Below are 27,707 nucleotides of genomic sequence, written 5' to 3'. Positions count from 1 at the left end.
CATTGTTTAAATAACTTTTTACTTTTCCCTTAATAAGATATTTGAAACTGTTTTTATATCTCATATTAAAAATAAACCTAGGAGTCGAGAGAAACTTGCCACCAGTCCTGGAGCCATGAGCAATTCTCTCCTCCCTCTGGCTTCAGTTTCCTTGTCTGTGAGGTGGGGAGGATCTTTGATCTTGATCTTTAGTGGGTCCCCCCACCATGGCCCCCATGTGAACAGATCTCCACTTTGGCACTCTCTTGGCTCTTCCTGACAGTTCTCCCCAACTCCCAAGCAATTCCAGACATTCCTGTGGGGCTGTGATTGACAAAGCTAGTGGCAGGTGCCGCCTACGTGAGCCACATCTTTTCCTGGAGCCACGCGAAGGATCTTTGTCCTCCACACACAGAGCCGGGATGAAGCAGGGGCAAAGTGGAAAGGGGCGACAGGTGCTGGTGACTGGGAGTGCTTCCTGCTGCTCCCCGGAGCCCCCAGCCCTGCTGGCCCTCAGGGAAGCCAGTGGAGCTGATGGCAACAGAGGGACGGCCTGGGAAACCCAGCTGCCTGTCTGTTGGTCACTGTCGTCGAGGGCAGCCTGAGGAGGACATGGGCCAGGATAAGGGAGCCATCCCTGGACTTCCTGGGGCCCATGAGACCTCCGGACAGTGAGGCAGGACAAGGCCTATGTCTTCTTTATCACACTGTAATATGAATCTGGTTCTTTCTCCTGGGGCCTCTGAGCAGCTATCCTGTTGGTGTTAGAATCAAACACCACCGAGGCATAGTGAAGTTCTTCCCTGGGGGCGGCCTGCAGAGAGAAACCAAGAAACCAGAGGCTCGGGAGAGGCAGGGGAAGGAAGGACCCCCAGCATAGGACGGAGGAGGGAGGACACCTGAGGAGCCTTGGAGAGGCCTCACTGCAGAGGCTCTACTGTCCTGGCCTCTTTCTCTCTACGATCCTGTCCACCCAGCTGCTCCTCCCCACCTGTGCAAGCCACACCACAACATCCCCAGCATCAGAGGCAGGAGGCTCCCTGGACTCCTTGGGGCTGACCCAGCCTGGTCCATTCTACAGAGAAGAAACTAAGGCCCTGAGAGTTGGCTGGGCTCCCCTGAGACACCTCTGTGCTTCTCTTCATGAAATATTCTCGCGGCCAGGCATGGTGGCTCACGCCTCTAATCCCAGCACTGTGGGAGGCCAAGCGGGTGGATTGCTTGAGGTCAGGAGTTTGAGACCAGCCTGGCAACATAGTGAAACCCAGTCTCTACTAAAAATACAAAAATTAGCTGGGCGTGGTGGCGGGCACCTGTAGTCCCAGCTACTTGGGAGGCTGAGGCAGGAGAATCCCTTGAACCGGAGAGGCAGAGGTTGCAATGGCCAAGATTGTACCACTGTACTCCAGCCTGGTGACAGAGTAAGACTCTGTCTCAAAAAAAAAAAGAAAAGAAAAAAGAAAAGAAAAGAAAAGTTCTCACAATGAAGCAGCCATGGATCCCTTTCTGAGGTCCCTTTCTGCAGAGGACCCCTAGTTCTCTAGGTAGAGGTGAAGCCAGTACAGGGGTACCACACTGGCCCTGCAGCTCTGATTAACTTGCTGTGCTGTGGGCATGAGTCCCAACTTGTACCATGGGGGCTGGGAGAAGAGTAAGACCATGCCCCATCCACTTTAGATCATGAGACAACAAGTTAGAACAACAAGGATGTTGCTGGTTCCAGGCCATGCAGCTTTGTGGACACAAGATCACGTCACGCAAGGAAGGAGTCAGGCTTGACCATCGCAGGGGCGCTCAGAAACTTGGCCAGGAGCTAGCCGAGTGTGATGTCTCAATCCTGTAATCCCAGCACTTTGGGAAGCCAGGGCGGGCAGATCACTTGGGGTCAGGAGTCTGAGATCAGCCTGGCCAACATGGTGAAGCCCCGTCTCTACTAAAAATACAAAAATCAGCCAGTGCAGTGGCATGTGCCTGTAGTCCCAGCTACTCTGGAGTCTGAGGCTGAGGCAGGAGAATTGCTTGAACCTGGGAGGCAGAGATTGCAGTGAGCCAAGACTGTGCCACTGCATTCTAGCCTGGGGGACACAGCAAGATTCTGCCTTAAAAAAAAAAAAAAAAGAAAGTTGGCCAGGAGCCATCCAGGACCCTGGGTCCCCAGACCATCCTCATCCTCATTCTGACAGCTGGCAGGAGGTTGGGGAGGGGTGTGGCTATCAGAGGACCCAGAAGTTGCAGGACTGGATCCCCTCTTCCCCTTTCCGGTGCAAAACGGCGGCCTGGGGAGAATGGTACCAGGTTGGAGATATCCTAGAGAGTTGGGCCACTTTTCCAGGCAGACCAGCAACAGTGTCCCCTGTCACCCTGGTGCCAGCCCTCCATGGCACCACACAGCATGTCTGAGGGGCCCCTTCAGCTCCCAGGCCTGGGGGGTTCTTTACGCATCCCTGTCTGATGCTTACATCTCTCCCGATCCTCTCTGCCAAGCGACCCCCAGCTTCTGCTTGAACTCTCCCACTAGTAGGTGAGTCATGACCCAGGGAGGCAGCCCCCATCCCGTTATCCCAGTTGAAGGTGGCTGCGCCCAAGGGTTGACCCACAGCGGGTCACAGACAAAAACCTGGAAAGCAGAGCTGATGCCAAAGAGATGATGAGACCAAAACAGTGAGAAGTCTCAGTTTCTCACCTTGGCGCATGAAACACAGCAGGTGCTTAACCCGTGCTGGACTTCACAGACTCTCAGAGCCATAGCTGCTGGCCACCCCCGTAACCCCCCAGCCGCAATGACACCAAGCTCTTCTAAGGACCTCTACTCTGGCAAAATCAACCCTTGTTCCATCTCCGTGTGTCCCCGTCCCTGACAGGCACAAGATCACCAAGCTCACCCCTTCCTTCCCCTTCTGCCCACCCCCCTAGGAGTGCCCTGGCACAGCCCAGGGGCCGCATGCCCCTGCACTTACCACGGTGCTGTATTCCACCTGCGCCTCTCTTGGTGCTGGCTCTTCCTGCAGAGGCCATGACAGCAGCTCCAGATTTGCGTAGTGCAGCTCACTCTGCTCGGCAGCCTGGGTGGGCGGGAGGTCCCAGGTGGGTGTCCACGGAGCCCTGCAGCCTCTGTCTCTGCATCTCTGCATGTGTCTCCCCCTCCTCTATGCTCTGAGCGCCTCAGCCCCCACTTCCCCTTCCTGCCTCCATCCCACTCTGTCCAGTAGTTGAATGGTCCCCAGGTCAGCCCCGCTGGGAGGGCCTCCCTTCATTCCATTTGCCCTGTTTGGGAGGGGACAGGCTGGCCAGGACTCAGAACAAGACCCAGTGACCACATCTCCCAGCATCGTTCGTCCTGCTCTGGGCGAGCTCCCCGCTCCATGCATCCACCATCCATCCTCCACTGGCCGATGGGACTGTCCAACTCCCCAGCATCCTCTGTACCCTCCACCCAGCCACCTGCTACACCTCCTGCTGAAGCCCCCCTTACCTGCTTGGGGTTCTGAGACAGCTCTGAATGCTCACCAGCTAGAGATAAGAGGAGAGGAAGGAGGTTGAATCCTGGAGCAAGGGCCAGGATGTAAGGTCCTACAAGCCTTCTGGGAAAAGGCCTTTCCCTAGAGACCCCAGCCCTGGGGACCTATCCCTTCAGGCCTGAAGCATGGTAGGAACTCAAGAGTTTGTTGAGTGAGTGAATTAGTAACTTAGTAAATGAATGAATGAACACAGGATGAGTGAATAAATAGAGAAATAGAAAGATCCCAGCTGGGCCGGGCATGGTAGCTCACACCTGTAATCCCAGTGCTGTGGGAGGCCAAGGAGGGCAGATCACCTGAGGTCAGGAGTTCAACACCAGCCTGGCCAATATGGTGAAACCCTGTTTCTATTAAAAATGCAAATATTAGCTGGGCGTGGTGGCACACGCCTATAGTCCCAGCTACTTGGGAGGCTGAGACAGAATTGCTTGAACCTGGGAGACGGAGGTTGCAGTGAGCTGAGATCATGCCACTGCACTCCAGCCTGGGCAACAGAGTGAGACTCTGTCTCAAAAAAAAAAAAAAAAAAGAAGAAAGATCCCAGCTGGAGGAGAGGGACCAAAGCAAGCTCTCAATGCGGGATCTCACATAAATGTTTCCAGGGGAGGAAGGATACCACTGAAAAACCCTGTACATCTGGGGCTTAGGGCTGCATCAGACTGTGGGAAGTTGCTGGGGGCCTCTGCTTCCATCCCTGTGCCTGAGGTCTGCCCTCCCAGACAGCCCACCTGCCTGCTGCCCCGGGCCATAGGGAAGGAGGCCTGACAGCCCCAGGCACCCCAGCTCAGGCTCACACAGCCCTTGGCTCCCAGCACCTGCTCTGTAGGGGTGCTGCCTGTGAGCACAGCCCTGTACACCCTGACCCTTTCACCCCGGGAGCCCGGACCAGGTGGGCAGTGGGTAACACACATGCCGCTAATGCCCTTGGTTTGGTCCACAGCCAGGTAACCAGAGCCCACTGCACTGGATGCCATGGGGAGAGACACTGTCCACCCTTTGGGGGGCCCCCAGAATCAAAGGGGAGGAGTCCACAGTTGAGAGACACAAGACCACGTATAGTGATGGGCTTGCTGAGCCGCAGCTGACCTAACGGAGCACGCAGCCGGGTACTCTAGGGTGCGAAGTGCTCTGCTTCCAAGTGTTGTGTCCAGGCACCATGCCACCCTCTCTGTCCCCACCTGGGACAGATGTTCTGAAGGGAAGGGGAAAAAGAGCTGGTGGGGAAGAGACAGGAATTCAACGCCAGGGAAGGAGGGTGGTAGTGAAAAGGTTTGGGGGGAGCCAGCCGCAGGGGAAGGTCACTGAAAGTAAGACCCAGTCTACCCCAGTCACAATTGTGTCCCCAGGGCCCAGCATAGGCCTGGCACACAGAAGGTGCTCAGGACAGCTTTGTTGTATGAATGAATGAATGAATGACAAAGGTGGGCTGGGGGAAAGAGTGGGGAGTAGGTGTGATGAGGCAGGCATCAGGCTCCAGACAGGGCAAGGGGAAGTCAGCCCTAGCCACACAGTCAGGGGATCGGGCACGGATTTGCAAAGCAGGGGACAGAGAGTCAAAAATGCTTGAATAGAAAGCCTTTATCTTGTTATGAGGATGGGTTAAAGGAAGCTTAAGACACTGGTAAACTCTGCAGTCTGTGATTTTTAGAACATTTAATAGCTGGGAACATGATACTATATATATATATATATATATATATATATATATATATTTTTTTTTTTTTTGAGACGGTGTCTCGCTCTGTCGCCCAGGCTGGAGTGCAGTGGCACCATCTCTGCTCACTGCAAGCTCCGCCTCCTGGGTTCACGCCATTCTCCTGCCTCAGCCTCCTAAGCAGCTGGGACTACAGGCGCCCGCCACCATGCCCGGCTAATTTTTTTGTATTTTTAGTAGAGACAGGGTTTCACCATGTTAGCCAGGATGGTCTCGATCTCCTGACCTCGTGATCCACCCACCTCGGCCTCCCAAAGCGCTGGGATTACAGGCATGAGCCACCATACCCGGCCGGTACCATATGTTAAGTGCAAAAATGTAGGTTTAAAAGAGAATGAGGGGTATGAGGCCAATTTGTTAAGACATCACAGATGCATGACTGGGTGTGGTGGCTCACATCTATAATCCCAGCACTCTGGGCTTGAGCTCAGGAGTTCAAGACCAGGCTGGGCAACATAGTGAAACGCTATCTCTAAAAAAAAAAAAAAAAAAAAAAATTAAACAATTAGCCAGACGTGGTGATGAGCACCTGTGGTCCCAGCTACTTGGGAGGCTAAGGTAGGAGGATCACTGGAGCCCTGGGTGGTGGGGGGTCGAGGCTGGAGCGAGCCAAGATCATGCCACTGCACTCCAGCCTGGGTGACAGAGTGCGACTCTGTCTCAAAATAAAAAAAAAAAAAAAGAGAAAAAGAAAACAAGAAATCATAGATGCATTTATAAAGGCATAGGAAAAAAAGACTGGAAGGACATACCTCAGGTGCCAGTGGCTGGGTTTCTCTAGGTGGTGGGGTTTTTAGTTATCATTGATGATGGGGGATTTATTTCCTTCTTTGTGCTTTTACTCATTTTTCAAATTTCCTAAAATAATCACATATATCCTTCTTAAGGGAAGAGTGAGAGCCTTTCTGGGTGAAAGGGCACAAAGGAAACTGAAAGGGACTCAGAACTCAAACAACCCAGTGGCGTCCACGTGAGTGCTGAAGTTTAGACTGGGGTTGCCAGAAAATGACACAAGCGAAGCAGACAGGAAAGAGGAAGTGATGTTCTTCCCATACACCCTGTACAGATCTACTATAGCTGATTTCTCCCCCAAAAGCCTGGGTCCCACGGGAGGCACTGGGGGTGCATGTGAGCAGTGCCCCCACCAAGTATGCACCAGCCTATCCTGCAGCTATGGGTAGGACAGGATAACCCCATCTCTTCCCACCCCAGTCTCACTGCAGTCTTGGAAGGCTTTGGACAAAGATTCCCCTGAGAATCTTCTGCCCACGGAATCTTGAATTCTCCAAACAGGGAGGAAGTTTCAGGCTTACACTTGACCTTGGCCAGGAATCTGCTCTCCTAGAGGACTGGTGGCCACACCTCCACTTGTTCATCTGTTCCTGTGCTTATTCAATTCGCCTATCAGGTATTTATTGAGCACCTGTTTACTGAGTGCCAGGAGTTCTTGTTCTCTCTTTTAATCTGAGCTCAGAGGAGGGCAGCTGGACTAGACGTTGCCTGGAGCCCCCTGGGGTGCCCATTGTGGCTGGAGATATTGAGTAACACATTAATTTGATGAATATTGGTTCTGTACCTCCTTGAAACACATGCCTGTGGGAAGACAGGTGAGGACGCCAGCAATGACAATCTGTTTCCAAAAGGCTGTGACAGCAGAGGTATAGCCAGGAGGGGTCCCAAGTCACTCTTTGGAGTCAAAGAAAAGGTCCCAGAGAAAAGAAAGTCTGAGGACCACCACTGGAGTCCACTGGGAGTGAGCTTGGGAGAGAGGGCAGGGGAGGCCCTCCAGGTGTCCAGAGCAAACCCAGAAGGAAAGGAGAGGCTGAGGTTGAGGCTCTCATTAAAGGAGATATAAGAAGTTGGCTTCCAGGGTGCACGGATGGGGAGAGGGAGGTGGGTAGGGCCAGATGGTGGAGGGCCGTGACTCCTGGAGAGACCTGGACTTTTTATGGTGGGGGAGATCATGCAAGGGTTTATTTTATTATATAGACACGGGGGTCTTATTGCATTACACAGGCTGGTCTTGAATTCCTGGGCTCAAGCAATCCTCCCATCTCAGCCTCCTGAGTAGCTGGAACTACAGATGCACATCACTGCACCCAGGTCACCATGCCAGGGTTTTAAACAGAAGAGGATCATTGCTTCATGGGCCAACCACCCTTGGGCTGGCAATGGGAATGCCTGCTGCTAGGGAGCCACCGCCCACAGCCTGTAACCACCACGCACAAGGATGCCTCCTCTGGGACCTGCCCCGAAGGATCACCCAGGGTGTGCGGTCTGGGTGTTGCATTTGATAGCAATACTGTGAGCCGAGGACATAGCTTTGAAGATGAGTGTCTGTGGTCAAGGCCTGACCACCCCAGGTGGGGCAGAGGGGTGTGGGGAGCCAACTCACCTTTGATCCATTTCTGAAACATCCTCCAGGCTAGCAGGGAGGCCCCCATCAACAGAAGCAGCAACAATGCCAACAGGGAGAGAAGCAGCGGGAGCCTGGAGGAGGCACAGGGTGGTGAGGGCGGGGTGAACTTGCCTTCTTCAATTTATTTTTTTATTTTTATTTATTTATTTTTGAGACAGGATCTGGCTCTGTTACCCAAAGGAGGCTGGAGTGCAGTGGTGATCATGGCTCACTGCGGCCTTGAACCCCTGGGCTCAAATGATCCTCCTGCCTCAGCCTCCTGAGTAGCTGGGTCTACAGGCACAGGCCACCATGGCTAATTTTTAAATTTTCTGTAGAGATGCAATCTTGCTATATTGCCCAGTATGGTCTCAGACTCCTGGGCTCAAGCCACCCTCCTGCCTCAACTTCCCAAAGTGCTGGGATGACAGGCATGAGCCAACATACCTGGTCTCCTTCTCTAACTTTTTAAGTAGATAGATACGGTCAATTAAAAAAAATAGACAGTATAAAGCTTCCTTTCTACACACCCCTCATTTACACATTCCCCAATTTCCCCACATACACACACATGCTGTTCTTAAGAACTGTCCAGACTTTATGTGTATACAAGCAAATACGAATGTACGGGATTTCCCTTCTCTTTTCACACAAAAGAGGCCTCATCTAACACTATTCTGGTTTTACTTTACAACACATCTTAGAGGTCTTTCCACGTCAGTGCATAAAGAAGTCTCTCACTCTTTCCTATAGCTGCAGGGTATTCCAACACATGTACAGACTGTGATTTATTTAAATGTTCCCTCTGAATGGGCATTTCCCCCAGTCCTTTGCAATGGTAAATGTTGCTTATAAATCACCTTGCAGCTCCACCTTTTCACAACTGACCACGCAGCAGCAGATTGACAAGGAGGCTGATGCAGCCCAGCTTCAGGCGCCTCCATTGCTTGGGCCCCTTCCTGCATGCCTACGTTTGCATTCATAATTTTTTCATATTTTTCTTAGATTACCCACCCACTAACCCACCCTGCAAATTGCACAACCTTCAGGCCCCACAGAACCCAGCACTGCCACCTATGTGAATCTACAGGGTAAGCTTCTAGAAGTGGCAGGTTCAAGCCTGAACTTTGCCTTGTCTTATATGTTGGCAGAAGACTGTAGAGGGGTTTCTAGGTGTTGTCTAGTAAAGAATCTGGCTGGCCTTCATCCCCAGCTCTTAGGAGGGAGGCTCTAAATCCTTGGAATTTCCCAAGAATTAGGAGTGTCTTTGTTGTTCATGAATCACACCTAGACTTTGGTAAGAGATGAGACAATAGGATGGGGCTGGTCACCAGAAAGACCAACCACGTAATTAGAGATTTGGAGCCCTGAGCCAGCCCAACCTCCCAAAGAGGGATTGGAGGTGGAGACAGTACAATCACATCATACCTATGTAATGAAACCCCAATAAAAACTCTGGACACCAAAGCTTGGAGGAGCTTCCTGGTTGATAAGTATATTGAGGTGCAGGGGGGAGGGTGCAGGTGATGCTCCCTGATTTTAGCTGGAGAGGGCACAGAAACTGTTTGGGATCCTACCAAGCCTTGTCTTATGTGTCTCTACATTGGCTGGTCCTCATCTTTATCCTTTATCCTTTATGATAAAACTGTAAGAATAATACTTTCCAGAGTTCTGAGTCTAACAAATTATTGAACCTGAGGGGGTCCTGGGAACCCCCAAATTTGCAGCCAGTTGGTCAGAAGTGTGGTGTGGCCTGGGGATCCCCAAAGTTCAACTGGCATCTAAATCAGGGCGGTCTTGTGGATATGGAAGCTCTTCACCTGTGGGGTCTGCACTAACTCTGGGTAGCTAGCACCAGGATTGAATTGTGGGATTTGGGGCTCGAATAGGGAGTCCGTGAATCCCAGAAATGGTTTGTGACTGCACGTGTTTTTCTGAGGAGAGTGTCCATAGATGTCAGATTCTATGTGGAGTTGGTGAACCCCAAAAAGGTTAAGAACCACTATTTAGAGAGGAGAACTCAAGGCTTTGGAGTCACATAAACCAGAATTGGAAGCTTAGCCCTAGCCTCTTGTAGCTACTTGACTGGGCAAATTGCTTAACCTCTCTGAGTCTCTGTTTACTCATCTGAAAAACGGGGATTGATGTGGGTTGGCTGTGTCCCCACCCAAATCTCATCTTGAATTGTAGCTCCCATATAATTCCCATGTGTTGTGGGAGGGACCCGGTGGGGGATAATTGAATCATGGGGGTGGTTTGCCCCACACTGTTCTCGTGGTAGTGAATAAGTCTCACGAGATCTGATGGTTTTATAAGAGGAGACCCCTTTTGCTTGGTTCTCATTCTCTGTCTCGCCTGCTGCCACGTAAGACATGCCTTTCGCTTTCCGCCTTGATTGTGAGGCCTCCTCAGCCATGTAGAACTGTGAGTCCATTAAACCTCTTCCTCTTTATAATTTATCCAGTCTTGGGTATGTCTTTATCAACAGTGTGAAAACAGACTGATATTGGGAATGACGATAGTACAGGGCTGCAGTGAAGGGCAAATGAGAGCACTCACATGAAGCATCTAACATGGGCCCCGTAGGATGTCACCAGCCCTCAGTAACTATCAGTTTCCTTCCATCTGCCCCCGACTTCTCCTCGACCTGAGCCCCCTTCCAAAGCCAAGGGCAGGTCCAAGCCGGGGTGTACAGACTGTGGCTTCCAACCTGGGCCTGGGGCAAAGGGAGCGATGCACACCTCTGGCTGACCCACATGGCTGAGGTCCCCGCCCTGGGTTCCTCCCCGCACAGGGCCCCCTCCATATCTCAGGGGCTAGGGTGCTTACTGTGAGCTCACGACCTCCTCATTTTCCTCCTGGTTGCTGGTACTGTGGGTGGCACTCACTGCAAACAGGGAAGTGGATGATACAGGTGGAAATGCAGTTGTGATTGTTGAGGTCTTGGCTGCAGTGATGCTTGTAGGTGTCATTGACATTGATGCTGGTGGCAAAACCACATCATCAGACCCAGGGAGCCATCCTCTGGCTCTCCCACCCCTCAGGATGCCTTTTTGGTTTGATTTCACACAAAATGTCCACTCAGGAAGGGGGCAGGTTGCAGCACCCCATGGCCAGAGGCTCTCCAGGACCCTCCTGGGCCAATTGGGCATTTCTGAGCAGGACACAGGTGCCACTCCCAATGGTCCTGATTTTCCATCCTGCTGATGAGGGTCCAGGTCTCCTGCAAGCCTCCATGCTGCAGAGGAGTCTGTCTACACTGCAAATCTGACCTGTCTTGTGCTAAGGCTCCCCCTGAGGGCAGCAGCTTCCCGTCTGGCCCCCCAGCCTCTCTGTGCAGCCCCACCCTTCCCCCATGCAGCTGCACTTCCGTGGGGCTGAGCCACAGGTGCGCTCCTGGCTCCTTCACAGGCAACGCTCTCTCAGCCCCCCTGTCACCGGACCCTCCCCTTCTTCAATACTGGGCAGACATGCCGGCTGCTCCAGGAGAGACGCCCTGACTGTGTTCCCCTGGCCCCCACCTCTCTCTCTCTCTTACACACACACACAGTCGGCTTCACGTCTTTGACCTGATTCCTGTCCCAACAATTCCAACCTGAGCCTGTTTAGGCGCTGAGGGAAGGAGGGGCTCACCTGGGAACATGGACACCTCAACCTGGACTACGGGATCATGAAAGTCTCGGAGCCACGGTGTATCCACCCCACACCAGTATGTGCCTGCGTCCTCCTCTGTGAGGTTCTCCAAGGTCACTGTGAAGCTGAGATTTGCAGGACAGTCCCTGATGGACACTCGGCCGTTCATTTTTCCTGCTGGCCCTTTGGTCTCCACAATCTTGTCACATCGGAGAACCCGTGGTGGTCTGCACCAGTATTTGTTGAGAGTCTTGTGTTCCTCCTCATAGTGACACTGCACGCTCAGGGATCCCCCCACGTGGCCGTCCACGGTGCCGGGGCCTCTCAGAGCAAAACAGCCTGGAAAACACAAGCCCGAGTCCTGGCTCTTCCTCAGATAAGCCTGGTCAAGGGTGACCTGGGGTCAGGGCCGCATGGACCCTGGGGGTGTGGAGGAGATAGTGGCAGGCAGACCTTGTCCACCCAGAAGCGGGGACTGAGAGGCTCCCTCCGTGCACAGGTGGAAATGAGGCAGAAGCTTTCCATGGAGACTGGAAGAGCTCAGGCTGGGCGCCCTGGGGTCACCTCCTCCAAAGATTCCCCGACTGCACATCAGCACCCCCAGCCCTCAGCCCCTGACTCCTTCACCTCATATCAGCTCCATCAGCCAGAATTGCACCTTGAGCATTTCTCTTTTCTGCTCTGCCACCCCCAAGATTTTGCTCATAGCAGCCTCTTCCTCCAGCCCCCTGCCTCCTTTCCCTTACCCTTCCCACTCCTCACCCACCGGAGGCCTCCTGCTTCCAAACCTGCCAGGACCGTGAGAACTCGCGCCTCAGCACCTGCCCTCCCGGGAGGGCCACCCCAGCCCTGGGCACTCCAGCAAGAGGAAGATCAGCCCTCATACTGATCTGGTCCCACCATGGGGGCAAACCTGGGCAGTAATGGGGTTGTCAAGCCATTTTAAAAAGAAGACTGGCTGGGTACAGTGGGTCACACCTGTAATCCCAGCACTTCGGTAGGCAAAGGCGGGTGGATCACTTAAGGCCAGGAGTTCGAAACCAGCCTGGCCAACATGGTGAAACCCGTCTCTACTAAGAATACAAAATTTAGCTGGGTGTGGTGGCGCACACCTGTAATTGCAGCTACTGGGGAGGCTGAGGCACGAGAATCTCTTCAATCCTGGAGGCAGAGGTTACGTTGAGCTGAGATCGCGCCACTGCACTCCAGCCTGAGTGACAGAGCAGAGACTCCTTCTCTCGAGTCACAAACACAGAACGCTCACTGACAAAAACTTCAGTTCATCCTGTGTCTTAGTTTGCCCAGCTCTCCTAGACTTAAATCTCAGAAATAAATGAGCTTCCTTGAAAATTATGTCTACCATTTTCCCAAATAATTCTCAGATGCAAAGCGGGGAGAGTAAGGTGATGGCTCGAAGCTAGTGTCGGCCGCCAAGCAGAGGACACATGGCCCCTGCCCAGGGCAGATGGGCATGTGCCCGCTGGGCAGTTATGTGTGCAGTGTCTCACTGCCCTTGTAATTCTGTGGCCCCATATGGGCCGGGGATGGCAGGAGGAGGGTTTGTTCTCCTTTCCTCGGGTTAGAACTTTTTTTTTTGAGGTGGAGTTTTGCTCTGTTGCCCAGGCTGGAGTGAAGTGGTGGGATCTCGGCTCACTGCAACCTCCGCCTCCTGGGTTCAAGTGAGTCTCCTGCCTCAGCCTGCTGAGCAGTTAGGATTATAGGCGTCCACCACACCCAGATTAATTTTTGTGTTTTTAGTAGAGACGGGGCTTCATGTTGGCCAGGCTGGTCTCGAACTCCTGACCTCAGGTGATCTGCCTGTCCTGGCTTCCCAAAATGCTGGGATTACAGGCATGAGCTACTGTGCCTGGCCAAAACTCTTTAATTTTACTTACTGTTTCAAATGCTTAAATCTCCACACACATGAGACTTTGAGACCACGCTAATAAAAGCCCCAGGTGGGCAGGGGTCTCCTTCTCATACCTTCAATGTCTACAGGTGCCTCGCACATGGTAGGCCCTCTCTAAAACCTTCAGTGCAAGCTCCTCCTCGACCCCATTGGCTCCACACCCAGCCCACAGCTGCCCAAAGATGATGACAAGCTCCTCAGTGCCTCTCCCAGAGGCCCATCCAAACCTCTCCTCGCCTGGATGAACAGATCCCCCTGTAGGGAAGGCCTTTCTAAGCTTGCCACAGGTGTGACGTTTCCTGAGACTCTCAGCGGCAATTGCCAGGACAAAGAGAAAGAACCTCAGAACCATCTGCGTTTACATCTCTACCCTATTACGTATCAGCTGTGTGTTCCGGGGCAAGTGAGTTAACCTCTCAGAGCTTCAGACACCTCGCCTGTAAAGTGGTGACAATTGTCCCTGACTCATATGGCCTTTGCGGGTGTTAAATGACATCACAGGTGTAAAACGCCTGGTAAATAACATTAGGTTGAATCACATGAAATGGCTGATATTCAACCTTTTGACCAAGACAACAGGGTTTCACATGACTTGAGCTAATAAAACTAGATAACCTTTGGGCTGGCCTAAATAAGACATGACAAGAGAAAAGGACCATAGATGAAGAAAGAATGAAGAGTCAAGATACTATTTTGCAGAAATTCCCTACAGAAAATTCATAAACTTGGATGAATGTGATTTCCTAGAAAAACACAAATCACTAAAATTGACACATATTAAGTGCTTAATAAGTAAATGGAGCCTGGGCAACATGGTGAGATCCCATCTCTACAAAAAAATACAAAAATTAGCCAGGTGTGCTGGTGTACACGTGTGGTCCCAGTTACTCAGGATGCTGAGGTGGGAGGATCACTTTAGCCCAGGAGGTTGAGGCTGCAGTGAGCTATGATTGCATCACCACACTTCAGCCTGGGTGACAGAGTGAGACCCTGACTCCAATAAATAAATAGGCCAGGTACAGTGGCTCATGCCTGTAATCCTAGCACTTTGGGAGGCCAAAGTGGGAGGATTGCTTGAGCCTAGGCATTTGAGACCAGCCTGGGCAACGTGGTGAGACTCTTATCTCTACCAAAAACAAAAAATTAGCCAGGCATGGTGGCATGTGCCTGTATTCCCAGCTACTGAGGAGGCTGAGGCGGGAGGATCACTTGAGTCCAGGAGGTGGCGGTTGCAGTGAGCTGTGATCACACCACTGCACTCCAGCCTGGGCGACAGAGTGAGACCCTATCTCAAAAAATAAATAAATACTGTCAGTTCACAGCCCACCTTCACCCAAGATACTGTTCCTGCTCCCTGTCCTGACCCGATTCCCTCCCTCTCCTGGGCTGCAAATCGTCATCTTTCTTTGTCCACGTTTTGGCTTCTCTCCTGACCTCAGCAACTCCACCACCTCTGCCCACAGCACCCAGTCCTGTCTCTCATCCTACCTCCAGTGTCTGACTTCTCTTTGGATTTAGTCTGTCTCCCCCCCACCTTTCTCTCTCTCTGTTGCTCTCTCTCTTTCTCTTTCTCCTGATTAACTTCTTTCCTCTGAAATCTTGGATAAAAAACTGTCACCCAATCTCCCCAAAGCTCTGCCCCATCTGTCACCCAATGACAGCTCTGCCCCAATGACACCCAATGCAGGTGTCATTATAATTTAGAGATTGCAAAGTGTCAGAAAACCCTGTTTACTTCCCCACTTCCCTGGAACAACCACACGGATCCCCAGTGCTCCCACGCTTGTGTTTGTGTGCTTTCTCTCCTCCAACCCGAATCACTACCCCCAACCCGTCCAATCACAAACAGGAGACTGGGGACCACCTTGGGGCCAGGGTCCTCTACCAGGATATTCCTCTGTCGTCTTAATGTTTTCCTTTAAGATCACAGAGTCTTGACCCATTAACTCTCAGATAAATGACTGAACTGTCCAACTCAAGAGGTCAGAGGAGGAGCACACACGCACATACACAACACGGAACACACACACACACAACACAGAAAGAACAAGGTCATCTTTCACGAATTGGTGAATTCACAGAAATCAGTGAATTAAGAAACAGGAAAACAGTGGAGTTAGTATATACATTAATAAATGGATTTTTTTGTAAGGGGTAAATGATTAACTATTTTATTTTATTTTTTGGGGGACAGAGTTTCGCTCTTGTCGCCCAGGCTAGAGTGCAGTGGCATGATCTCGGCTCACTGCAACCTTGGCCTCCTGGGTTCAAGCGACTCTCATGCCTCAGCCTCCCGAGTGGCTGGGACTACAGGGTGGGTGCTACCATGCCTGGCTAATTTTGCGTTTTTAGTAGACACGGGGTGTCACCATGTTGGCCAGGCTGGTCTCAAACTCCTGACCTCAAGTGATCCACCCGCCTTGGTCTCCCAAAGTGTTGGGATAACAGGCGTGAGCCAACGTGCCTGGCCTCAGACAATTAATTGGACTAGTGGGTAGCCAGACCAAAAAAAAAAAAGAAGCCACACGTTGTATCCCACACTTTGGGAGCGAGAGGGGGATCAGAGTCAGGAATCGAGAATCCTGGCTAACACGGTGAAACCCCGTCTCTAAAAAAATTAGCGGGGAGGTGCGGGCGCTGCAACTCGGAGCTGAGCAGGAGAATGCTAAAACGGAAGGGGAGTATAGTAATCTGCACTGCAGCCTGGCGACAAGCAAGCTCGTCTCAAAAAAAAAAAAAAAAAAAAAAAAAAAAAAAAAAAAAAAAAAAGGACACAGACAACATCAAGAAAAAGACAGTTTTTTGCATGCTCTACAAGTAAGTCCGTAAATCTGGACGACACTGATGATTTTTTAGGAAAATCTAAATTTGTAGGCCAAGAATAGACTTTTTTTTTTTTTTTTTTTTTTTAAGAGACAGGGTCTTGCTATATTGCCCACGCCAGTCTTGAACTCCTGGTTCAGGCTATCCTCCCACCTCAACCTCCCAAAATTCTGGGATTACAAGTGTGAGCCACTGCACCCAGCTAGTTATTAAGACCAGCTAGTTATTATAACTGTTATTAAGAAATTAAATTATTTCCCTTCCATCAAAAGAAAAGAAGCGAAACTCAGACAGTTTTACAAGTTAGTTCTTTCAAAACTTCAAGGAACGAATAATTTCAGTTTTATTTAAACATTTGCAGAGAACACAGAAACAGGGAGATCTCCCTAATGCTTTTCATGAAGTCAGCATAATATATCAAGACAAACATCTGACTAGATCTCCTAATGTAATTCACCTCCTTCATAGCTGAAAGGATAAAAAAATAATAATTTCTATAGATAATAAAAATGGTATTTTGTGGGGGCCTGGAGCAGTGGTTCACGCCTATAATCCTACCACTTTGGGAGGCCAAGGCTGGCAGATTGACTGAGCTCAGGAGTTCTAGACCACCTTGGGTAACATGGTGGAACCCTGTCTCTATTAAAATACAAAAACTTAGCCAGCAGTGGTGGCAGGTGCCTGTAATCCCAGCTACTCAAGAGGCTGAGGCAGGAGAATTGTTTGAACCTGGGAGGTGAAGGTTGCCGTGAGCAGAGATCAAGCCACTGCACTCCAGCACTGGGTGATAGAGTGAGATTCTGTCTCCAAAAAAATAAATAAATAAAAATAAAATAAAAAATGTTTTGTAGGAGCCAGGTGTGGTGGTTCATGCCTGTAATCCCAGCAGTTTGGAAGACAAGGTGGGAGAATCCCTTGATCCCAGGAGGTGGAGGCCAGCCTGGGCAACATGGTAAGACCCTGTCCCTAAAAAAAATTAAGAATCCAGCTGGGTGTGGTGGCACACACCTGTAGTTTCAGCTACTGGGGAGGTTGAGGTGGGAGGATCTGGAAGTTGGAGCCTGCAGTGAACTGTGATTGCACCATTGCACTCCAGTTTGGGTGATGGTGGGAGACCCTATCTCAAAACATAAAAATGCTGGCCAGGCTTGGTGGCTCACGCCTGCAATCCCAGCACTTTGGGAGGCCAAGGCAGGTGGATCACCTGAGGTCAGGAGTTTGAGACCAGCCTGACCAACATGGAGTAACCCCATCTCTACGAAAAATACAAAATTAGCCAGGCATGGTGGTGCATGCCTGTAATCTCAGCTACTCAGGAGGCTGAGGCAGGAGAATCACTTGAATCCGGGAGGTGGAGGTTGCAGTGAGCCAAGATCGCACCATTGCACTCCAGCCTGGGCAACAAGAGCGAAACTCCGTCTCAAAAATAAATAAATAAATAAATAAATAAATAAATAAATAAATAAATAAATAAAAGTAAAAATGTTTTGTGGATAGTCATTAGTGGATCCCTTCTTCCTACTACTGAGAAGCTCTGGTCCTTTTCCCCTGAGTCAGAGACAAGGCAGGGACAACCACCACCACTGCGTCCACTGGGCCTCATTCTGGCTGTACCAGCCAATGAGTCAACGGGAGAAAGAGAAACAGATATCAGACAGGAACTGAAAACTCCCCATGCACACCGATCCTATGGAAATAAGAACACCCAAGAGAATCGCAGGAACACCGGTCATGGGAGGATGACCCGTTTCCAAGTCAAGACACCAAAAGTAATAACCTTCCCACAGACAAGTAGTTAGCAAACACAATTGCAGAAAACCTCTGGTCTGTAAGGAAAGCAACCAAAACGACGTCAAATATCCTGGAACTAGGCCTGAGGAGTCTGCACAGGACCTGTCTGAGGAGAGTGGTGGATGTGACTGAAGGCACAGCGGGTGACTCTGCGGGAGGAAGCCCTGTGCTTGGACAGGGAAGGCTCAACCCCACGCTTCTCTGCCCGGCCTTTTCCCTCCTCGCCCTCCCTACCGCCTTTTCTGTCCCCTCTGTCCCATATGCCCTTCTTGGAGAGGACTGACCCCTGGTTCTCAGGCCCACGCAAGGGCTAACCCCAGCCAGGCCTGCCTTGGGACTTCCCCCTGCTCAGGCTCCAGCCGCTGGACTGCCCTGGTTAAATCTCCACATTCCAGAGACTACTGACCTGCTCCCCACTCCCACCCTACCTCCCCCACCACCCCACCCCTCCTCCACACCCTGCATCTGGTGAGCCGGGCATCTCCCCCACCCTCCCCACATCCCCCTCCTCCACACCCTGCATCTGGTAAGCCGGGCATCTCCCCCACCCTCCCCACATCCCCCTCCTCCACACCCTGCATCTGGTGAGCCGAGCATCTCTCCCCCACCCTCCCCACATCCCCCTCCTCCACACCCTGCACCCAGTGAGCCCGGCATCTCACCCACCCTCCCCACATGCGCCTCGCAGTCAGTGGCTGCCACTCTCCACCCATGCTGCCTCTCGTCCCTCTTCCTGTAAGAATTCAGCTGAAAACCCAAAAGGTTCCTTTTCTGCACCAACCCCTTATCGCTCGCCCCACTGTGCTTCAGCCAAGGTAGGTGGATGCAGAGCGGGGAGAGGCTCTGGCTCCTTCCTCTCCCAGGCGTGTGGCCCTTCATCTGTCCATCTTATATGGTGGACAGAGCGCAACCCGTTCTGCGTTCTGCACGGAGTCCAGACTCGGGGTGTCTCGTGTGACACCTGGCCTGCGGCCCTGCCCCTCGCACCCTCCCTCCCTGATGCAGACTTTCCCGGGCAGGGAGCCTCTTACCTGGGACCCAGAGAAGCAGCAGAGCCCAAGGCAGCCACATGGTCCCTTCCCCAGCACAGGCGGCACTTGCAGCGCCAGGCCCCAGCTGGACCCGAGGGGAGAGTCACGACTCCAAGGCCCCGACTTCTGCTTTTCTTGGTGCCGCACTGCTTCCTTGTTCAGCTTCTTTTGGTTCTATTCCTGGAGCCGGTCAGAAAATGGAGGAAGCTGGGGAGCCCCGGCTAAGCCTCCCCTGGGAACGGCACATCCCCCTTAACCCAGGTTGAGGAACCTTAATGCAGGTTCCTCTTGCTATTTCTAGTAATGAGACCTCTCCCGGTAGTGATTCCGCAGCTTGCAGGACTGCTCCCCGACTCTCACCTCCCCGGGTCTCCTTCTAGTGAAAGGCCCAATAACTCCTCCCTCCTTTCCTTGTAGCCAAGATGGGCAACCCTGGGGGAGGGGCCCGCTGAGCCGGCTCCTGTCACCCTCGGTGGTGCCCATGAGGAGGCTGCCGGGGGGGACTCCCCTTTCCTGAGTCCCTTCCCTGAGTCCCTTGGGGGTCCAAGCCTGGGCTTCGGGGCTTAGGGAAGGGGAGTTGTCATCGTGGCCCCAGAGTCCCTGAATGGTTCCTAGTCTTGGAAATGTATTCAACTGGACACGGAGGTCCTCCAGCCATGCCTTCCTTCCTCTATAAAGCCCCAATGGAGCCAGCTGGGGGCTGGGCACAGAGCAGGGACTCAGTGAGCCTGTAAGGACCCCTTTCTTTCCTGATCCACACGGAGTTCAGACTCTAAACACACACACTCACTCACACTCACATACACACTCACACAAACACACACACATTCACACATACACTCACACCCACACACATTCACAAACTCTCATACACACAAACACACACTCACGTATTCACACACACATACACACAAACACATTCACAAACACACATACACATTCATACACTCACACACACGCTCACATATACACACTCACACACACACAGGCCCTGTCACCCACACACATTCACAAACTCACATTCACACACACAAACACAAATTCACACACACTGATACACACACACATTCACACACATTGAAACACATACACTCACATTCACACAACGCATTTACACACATATACAATTGAAATACACTCACATATACATTCACACACACAAACTCTCACATACACACTGACACATTCACACACAGTCACATACACTCGCAAACTCACACACACGGTCTCACACACGTGCCTTGAGTAGGTGCCCCAGCTTGCACAGAATGACCAGGTGGGCACAGGAAATGCCACTCCTAATGTGTAATGCGTCACCTGGGAGCTGGCAGTCCCCAAGCTCAGAGCGTCCACCCACACGGAGCCCTGTGCCAGCTATGGGATCCCAAGAATGCTCTTCCCTCTGGCTCCTTTCGGAATTTTTCACTATCCTCTTCCTTCCGGCCCCAGGAGCACCTTGCCCAGGAAGGTGTCAGGAAGCCAAGGAGACCTGTGGGCTCTGCTGCTGGAAGATCCAAGGACAGAGCCTGGGGGACATTGTGGAAATTTCCATGATGATGCAGTCATAGATTAACTAAAGTTCATTAAGATCCAAGACACTTTGGGGCCGGCCGCGGTGGCTCACTCCTGTAATCCCAGCACTTTGGGAGGCTGAGGCGGGCGGATCACGAGGTCAGGAGTTTGAGACCAGCCTGGCCAACGTGGTGAAACCCTGTCTCTACTAAAAATACAAAAATGTGGTGGGCGCCTGCAATCCCAGCTACTCGGGAGGCTGAGACAGGAGAATTGCTTGAACCCAGCAGGCAAAGGTTGCAGTGAGCCAAGATCGTGCCATTGCCCTCCAGCCTGGGCAACAAGAGCAAGACTTCATCTCGAAAAAAAAAAAAAAAAGATTCAAGACACTTTGGATCATGACACTGTTGAGCTGAACATAAAAATGCAGGAGATGCGTCATATTCGGTGGTTTTTGTGGCCTGATCATTGCAAATTTTCTCAAAAATTATTTTTTGATTCAACCATGACCAAAAAGGAGCTGCTGCAGTCTTACACATCCAGGCCAGACAGAGAAGCGGAAGGCTAAGTTCTGGCGTGGCTTGTCCACTTACCTCTGAATGACCTTGAGCAAAGCCTGTGGCTTCTGTAAAACGTCAATAATGGCTTCTCTGTGGGAATAAATATTATAATGATGATACAAATACTGAAATGTCCGTGTTCCTTAACATCCTCAGGTCAGTTTTTCTGAGGGAATACATCTCTACTTTTGGTGAAAGGTAATCGGAGAATTGGATTCAACAGGAAGTGTGCTTCACAGATAATCTATGGGATGCAATTCTCCTTAGGCACATAGAGAAACACCTGACTTACTGCAAAGGGAAGGGATCGGGGGATCCCTTAGACCCTGCCACGCCCATCCTGCTCACCCCACCCTGTCCACAAACCCAAAGGAAGAAACAAAATCATGCAAAATAACCACAAAACATGAGAGAATTCAGGAAGTTGCGCATTCTGGCTATGTCCCGATAGCCGTCAGGTGATATGACTCAGGGGGAGGATGAGCTGAGGCCACAGGGCTGAGGCCCATTTCCCAGGGGTGGGGGTTGGGGGGTGGTCCCACAGCAGCCACAAAACTTCTGATCAGCTCTGGAGTCTCTTCCTGGTGTGGACACACACGCCCAGGGGCCAGTGAGGGGTGCTGGTGGTGATGTGGGGTTGGGAGCTTTCTGGGCAGACCTGCGGCAGCAGCATTGAGCCCTGTGAACCATACGGTCCTCAGAAAAGATTTGCGGAGTGGATGGGCTATGGCACTTCTCCGCAGAACTTCCCTTTTGAAAGCAGCCCAGTCTCAGAGCCACCCTCCTGCCGGGGCAGCCTGGCTGTTCCCCATCCACTCTGTTCCTTCCTCCCCTGAGCTTGAAGCTGGGAGGGCCTCAGCCCCCTGGGTGCCACTCAAGGGCGGCCCAGAGGCTGGGCACCCAGAGCTGAGAAGCGGGATCAGGGCAGCGTGACTGTGGCCCCCCATTGGGACGAACAGCTTGACAGCTGCTGAGCATAGGATGGAAAGGGGGGGGCAGACTGACCTCTCGGGGGAACCTGCTGCTGCTTGGTGCTCTTGCTGTGTGTACTTTGAGTTGTGTACTCAGGGTCTGAATGAGATTTGCAGGGGGAGAGGCATTAGGGAAGGACAGAGATTGGGGACTAGGAAGATCTCGCTTCCTTTCTTTCCCCAGGAGCCTGGGTGAGACCAACTGCAAGAGCCTGATGCTACCTGGGGACAGCCCACGCCCTGCCCTCCTGCCCATCTCTGGGGAAGCTTCCCCACCCCTCCTGCAGCCCCCAGAGGCTCGGGCAGCTTCAGCAACTCATGCCCCGGCACGTACCGCAGTCCCCAGGCCATACATAGTCCACACCAGCTGGTCACGATGACTGGTTACCTGCTCTCCTGGTTGGTCCTGGGTGTATTGTGGTCAAGAGGAAGAGGAAGAAGAAGCTGTAGGCAGATGTGTGGTGATCATAGTCAGAGGCCTGGGAGCCTCAGCGTCCCACAGGGTTTCCTGTCCACGATGCCACTGCTCCATGCAGGCCCCAAACCCAATCACGCCTGTAGTCCCGGCTACTCAGGAGGCTGAGGCAGGACAATCGCTTGAACCTGGAAGGCGGAGGTTGCAGTGAGCCGAGATGGCGCCAGTGTACTCCAGCCTGGGGTGACAGAGTGAGACTCCGTCTCAAAAAAAAAAAAAAAAAAGAACACTGGCTCCACCTTGGCTCTGTCCCCACCCCCCCATCCCTGGTTGTCTGTCCCATAACTGGTTGGCCCCAAGGGGACACATTGTGACCCTAAAAACTTAGGGTGGCAGGGAGGGGAGTGAGCAGAGACTGGACAGAGTGGAGCTGGGGTGGGCCAGATGGTGAAACTTAGCCCTGGAACAGGCAGGTTGTGGGGAGGTGCTTGAGCGGGGGGTCCCACAGTCCTGCTCCTAACTTCCAAAGTGGCTGGAGCCAGGGGATGCCAATCAGGCAGTGGGACCCAGCAGCCAGGAAGTGGTGCATTCTGCAGCCCCCTGAAGAAGCTGCTCTCATTGGAACCCTGGTGAAGTCTGAACTGGCTAGTCACAAGCAGTCCCTGTCGCCATCTGATGGTGGCTGCTAGAGCTGCTCGCTTTCTTGGACAGGCAAATCAGTTCTTATCTCTGCAGGTCTGGAAGTGGAGAGGCGTCTGTATGCGGATCCGTCCAGACACCCTAGCCAGTAGACCAGGAACAGGGAAAGGCTCCAGCCCCTTTGGAGGAGAATCTGAAGGCTCCAGAGGGTGAAGCCCTCCAAGGGAGAGGAGGAGTGGATGAAAAGAGAGGGAGAGGCAGAAGTCACAGGGGAGGCCTGGGCGCAGTGGCTCAAGCCTGTAATCCCAACACCTTGGGAGACGGAGGCATGAGATCACTTAAGCCTAGGAGGTGGAAGCTGCAGACAGCTATGATCGTGCCACTGCACTCCAGCCTGGGAGACAGAGAGAAACCCTGTCTCTAAAAAAATAATGAAAAATAATGAAAATGTTTTAAAAAGATGTCACAGAGGAGGAAATGGCACAGTGCCCAGCCTTCAGACCAGGCCACCCAGGAGGGTCCACGGGTGCCGTGGCTTGGCCTCTGTGGTCTCTTGGGCTCCTGGTTGGCAGTTGAGGAGACCCAGGGGACTCTCAATGCCCAAGAAGGCCTGTAGCCCTGAGGCCAAACTGGGACTGTCCAGCTGCCCCAGTAGCGTAAGCAGGCTGCAGCACTGTGGCTCCACTTCCTGCCTCTGATGGACTGTTCCAGGAGAGGGGAGGGGCTAGGCTGCAGGCGGGGAGTTGCCTCTAGGACTGAGAGGACAAAGGCAGGAACCTGGGTTTCACGCCTCCCTCCCCTCCCCTGAATAAGGTTATGTGCTTTACCTTAAGGCTCTGGGGTCAAGGGACACTGCCCCAGGGCTCCCAGCTGGCAGTGACCCCTTTGTGAACATGTGTTTTTGCCATAGGTGCAGGAACCCAGGGTTGTGACTTTAAATACTGCTGAGGGCCCGGGCGTGGTGACTCACACCTGTAATCCCAGCACTTTGGGAGGCTGAGGCAGGTGGATCACTTGAGGTCAGGAGTTCAAAACCAGCCTGGACAACATGGTGAAACCCTGTCTTTATTAAAAACTCCAAAAAATTATCCAGGTGTGTTGGGGAGTGCCTGTAATCCCAGGTACTTGGGAGGCTGAGGCAGGAGAATTGCTTGAAACCAGGAGGTGGAGGTTGCAGAGAGCCTAGATCATGCCACTGCACTCCAGCCTGGGTGACAGAGCAAGACTCCATCTCAAAAAATAAAAAATAAATAAATAAATACTGCTGAGATCTCTAGCTTCTAGAGAATAGGAGAGTCAACTTTTATCGTGGGCGGTTTTGGGGGTGTATTAGTCAGGGTTCTCCAGAGGGACAGGACTAACATAGATGTAGATATAAAGTGGAGTTCATTAAGGAGTATGGACTCACACAATCACAAGCTGAGGCCCCACAACAGGCCATCTGCAAGCACAGGAGCCAGTAAGCCAGTCCGAGTTCCAAAACCTCAAAAGCAGGGAAGCTGACACTGCAGCCTTCAGTCTGTGGCCAAAGGTCCAACACCCCAGGCAAACCACTGGTGTAGATCAAAGAGACCAAAAGCTGAGGAACTTGGAGTCCAATGTTTGAGGGCAGGAAGCATCCAGCACAGCAGAAAGATGGAGGCTGGAAGACTCAGCCGGTCTGCTCTTTTCATACCTGCTTTTATGGCGCTCACCCAGATCGAGGGTGGGTCTGCCTCTCCCAGTCCACTGACCCAAATGTTAATCTCCTTTGGCAACACCCTCATAGACACACTCAGGAACAATACTTTGCACCCTTCCGTCCAATCAAGTTGACACTCAGTATCAACCATCACAGGAGGTCAGAGTGTATATGTTGGGGTGGGGACTCAAGAGTGTAGCAAAAACAGCAACGACCTGGAGAGAGCTCTGTGGGGTGAAGCAGAAAGAGACGTAACTCCAATGCAGCTTCCTGGTCCCGCTGACCACATTTGCTTACACAGATTCTGGCAGAAGTCTCAGGCCTAGGTGCACATGAAAATTCTTCGGGGACCTTCGGGGGCGGGCATGGTGGCCCACACCTGCAATCCCAGCCAGTCAGGAGGCTGAGGTAGGATGATGGCTTGAGCCCAGGAGTCCTAGACCAGCCAGGCAACATATGGAGACCCTGTCTCTAAAGAAGAATCATAAAAACATCCATGCCGGAGTCCATGAGTGGAGCCCTGGCAGACATTCCACACTCTGAGGAAGAGGGAGGATGGGAGGGCACTGCAGTGGGAGAAAAGAGGTTTCAGACACCAGACAGTGCATAGGAGGGGGTGGAGGAAGTGCAGAAGTCGGCTGGCCATTCCAACTCAGGGAGATATTCTCCTATCCCAGGACTACCTAAGCTCTCCACAGACAAGGAGGGGGTCTCTTCAGGGAGGACTCAGCATGACAAGTCCCAGCCTCCTGCTGAATCGACAAGTTCCAGCCTCCTGCTGACTCCTGCCCATAAAGTTGGTTCTGAAAGTGAATAAATGGATGGATGGATGGATGGATGGATGGATGGATGGATGGATGGATGCCGAGAGTGATGAGGAGCATGAACTCTGGGTTTCACTGCCTGGTTTGAATCCCAGCCCTGCCTCTGATAAGCTGTGTGACTTTGGCTGAGTTACTAACCTCTCTGAGCCTCAGCTTCTCCACCTGCAAAATGGGAAAAAAATCACACCACTCCACAGTGTCCACACTCCATAAATGTTGGGATTGTTGTTATCTGCAGTCTTTATTATATCACCACCACCCTCCATGCTCACAGGGAATGCATGGTGCTGCAGCCTGTGCCTCCTCTTCCCTATCCAGAAGGAGCAGAAGAGCCTCCTTGGTCTCACCCTGTCCATCACACAGCCTCCTTTCCCTCTTCTTTTTCCATGCCCTAAGTGTCCGTGCCTCCCTTTCCCACCTGCCCCTTGTTATCCTGAGAGAGTCACATCGTTCAAAGGCCCACCCCTCACCTCCCCACCAGACCTTGTTCAGGGACCCTTACCTCACCCCTATATGATGTCACACTTGGATGGGCCGCCCCAAACCAGGGGACCAGGACGCATCCCCCAAGGTCTGCTGCTCCGAGATCTAAGCACCACCATGCCCGCTGACGCCGCCAGGTGGCGCTCGGTGCCCAGGCACTGCCAATTTGCTCACCAAACATTAATGGTGTCCCCATTGAGCCAGGCACTGGGTCCAAAGATGGGGACATGAAGATAAAAATACCGCAAATCTCCTTTTCAGGAGCTCATGGTTTCGTGGAAAACATGTAAACAAAGATGGGAAAACAAAGGATTGCCTTAAAAGGTAAGAGGCAGAAATCCCAGGGGCCTGGGTAGGAAGGGCCCCTTCTATCAGACGCAGGGAAATGGCAGGAGACAAGTGGCCCAGGGGTCCTGGACACCAGCCCCGTGCCTCCTTCTCAGCCCACTTGCTCACTCTCCCCCTTGAGGAATTCTGGAAGGAGGGTGAACAGAACCCTTGAAAAATACAGAAAAACATCCAGCCTGTCCTCAAATGGGTCCTCAGTCGTGGGGGAAGCTGGGGGACCACAGCCTTAGATCTCTTAACTCTTCCCTCTCCTACCCCAACCCCACACCACAGTCCCTCCACAAGGTCCCACCTCCACCACTGAAAAAGTGAGAAGGTGATGGCTTGAAAGGCCTCCCGGTCACTCAATCACCCAGCTCCTTCTCCCAACACCCCCAGGCAGTGGTGGAGGCAGCATTAACCCATCTCAGCCTCCCCTACAGTAGTGGGGCCCAAGTTTAGCTGATGTAACAAACACCTGGGGTACTGGCTGAGAATGCAGATTCTGGGGCCTGCCTCTGACCAGCTGAATCAGGAATCTCTCCAGTGGGGACTGGGAATCTGTCATTTAACAAACGCTGCCTGATGATTTCTAGAATCAGACAAGTTTAGGAACTGGAGTGCATAGGGGTTATGAGAATACCTGGCACTTCACTAGTGCCCAGGAGAGCACCCTCTTAATCTTTCTATGACCAAAGGAGAGATTCCCCCACCTCAACCCAGGCCATCTCCCTGGCCTACTTTCTTTTTTCTTTTTTTCTTTTTTTTTTTTTTTTTGAGACAGAGTCTCAATGTGTCACTCAGGTTGGAGTGCAGTGACACAGTCTCTGCACACTGCAACCTCCACCTCCTGGGTTCAAGCGATTCTCCTGCCTCAGCCTCCCAAGTAGCTGGGATTACAGGTGAGCACCACCACACCCGGCTCATTTTTGTATTTTTAGTAGAGACAGAGTTTCACCATGTTGGCCAGGCTGGTCTTGAACTCCTGACCTCAAGCAATCCCCCTGCCTTAGCCTTCCAAAGTGCTGGGATTATAGGTGTGAGCCATCATGCCTGGCCAACCAGCCTCACTTTCAGAGCCGGGAGACAGCTGTCCCCAGGTGACCAAAGTCCCCATCAGTGACCCCTCATCCCCAACACAGGGACATGAACACAGATGCAGGGATGGGGGTGTCTTTGCCCTTGTAGACCTCAGAGCAGGTCAGCATCTGTGGACACTGTCAAGTAGCTGAGGAATTGGCACACACAGTGAGAGGTTCCCCTCAGAGACCCAGGACACTGGGCTGCAGTGAGTTGGGGAGGTAGAAGCCTCAGGTTTGAGGAGGTGAAAGAATTGTGTGCCAGACAGACTGGGATACTAGGAGAGAGATCAGTGTGGGAATTGATGTTAATTAGAATGATGGCACGGAGCAGCCTTTGATAAATATGGATGAAAACTTGATGAACGAATGAATTAATGAGCCAAATGCTATTCCCCTGTCTGTTGCTGTCTGCTCCGT

General features: G+C 52.2%; 1 protein-coding gene across 3 annotated transcripts; it reads right to left on the bottom strand.

Annotated features, from left to right (window-relative positions):
• On the bottom strand, positions 1–22,264 carry CD300A (CD300a molecule). Of its 3 annotated transcripts, none has more exons than XM_030923238.1 (9): positions 22,174–22,264; positions 20,902–20,958; positions 18,797–18,976; positions 11,243–11,596; positions 10,439–10,592; positions 7,607–7,701; positions 3,452–3,489; positions 2,937–3,041; positions 1–793 (listed from the first exon to the last, which is right to left on the bottom strand). In XM_030923238.1, exons 3-9 carry the CDS (start codon positions 18,834–18,836, stop codon positions 668–670), a joined length of 912 nt encoding a protein of 303 aa, XP_030779098.1. In that variant the 5' UTR covers positions 18,837–18,976; positions 20,902–20,958; positions 22,174–22,264; the 3' UTR covers positions 1–667. The 3 variants fall into 3 exon arrangements, with proteins under 3 accessions (XP_030779098.1, XP_010385974.2, XP_030779097.1); XM_010387672.2 differs by having other exon boundaries at positions 3–793; positions 11,243–11,581; positions 22,174–22,262; XM_030923237.1 differs by lacking the exons at positions 20,902–20,958; positions 22,174–22,264 and having other exon boundaries at positions 9–793; positions 18,797–19,169.
• Positions 22,265–27,707: the final 5,443 nt, after the last annotated feature.

The sequence above is a fragment of the Rhinopithecus roxellana genome, chromosome 19 (assembly GCF_007565055.1).
Source record: "Rhinopithecus roxellana isolate Shanxi Qingling chromosome 19, ASM756505v1, whole genome shotgun sequence".
Classification (NCBI taxonomy): domain Eukaryota; kingdom Metazoa; phylum Chordata; class Mammalia; order Primates; family Cercopithecidae; genus Rhinopithecus; species Rhinopithecus roxellana.
The sequence above is the reverse complement of the archived record's forward strand: the minus strand, read 5'-3'. Positions and strand labels throughout refer to the sequence as shown.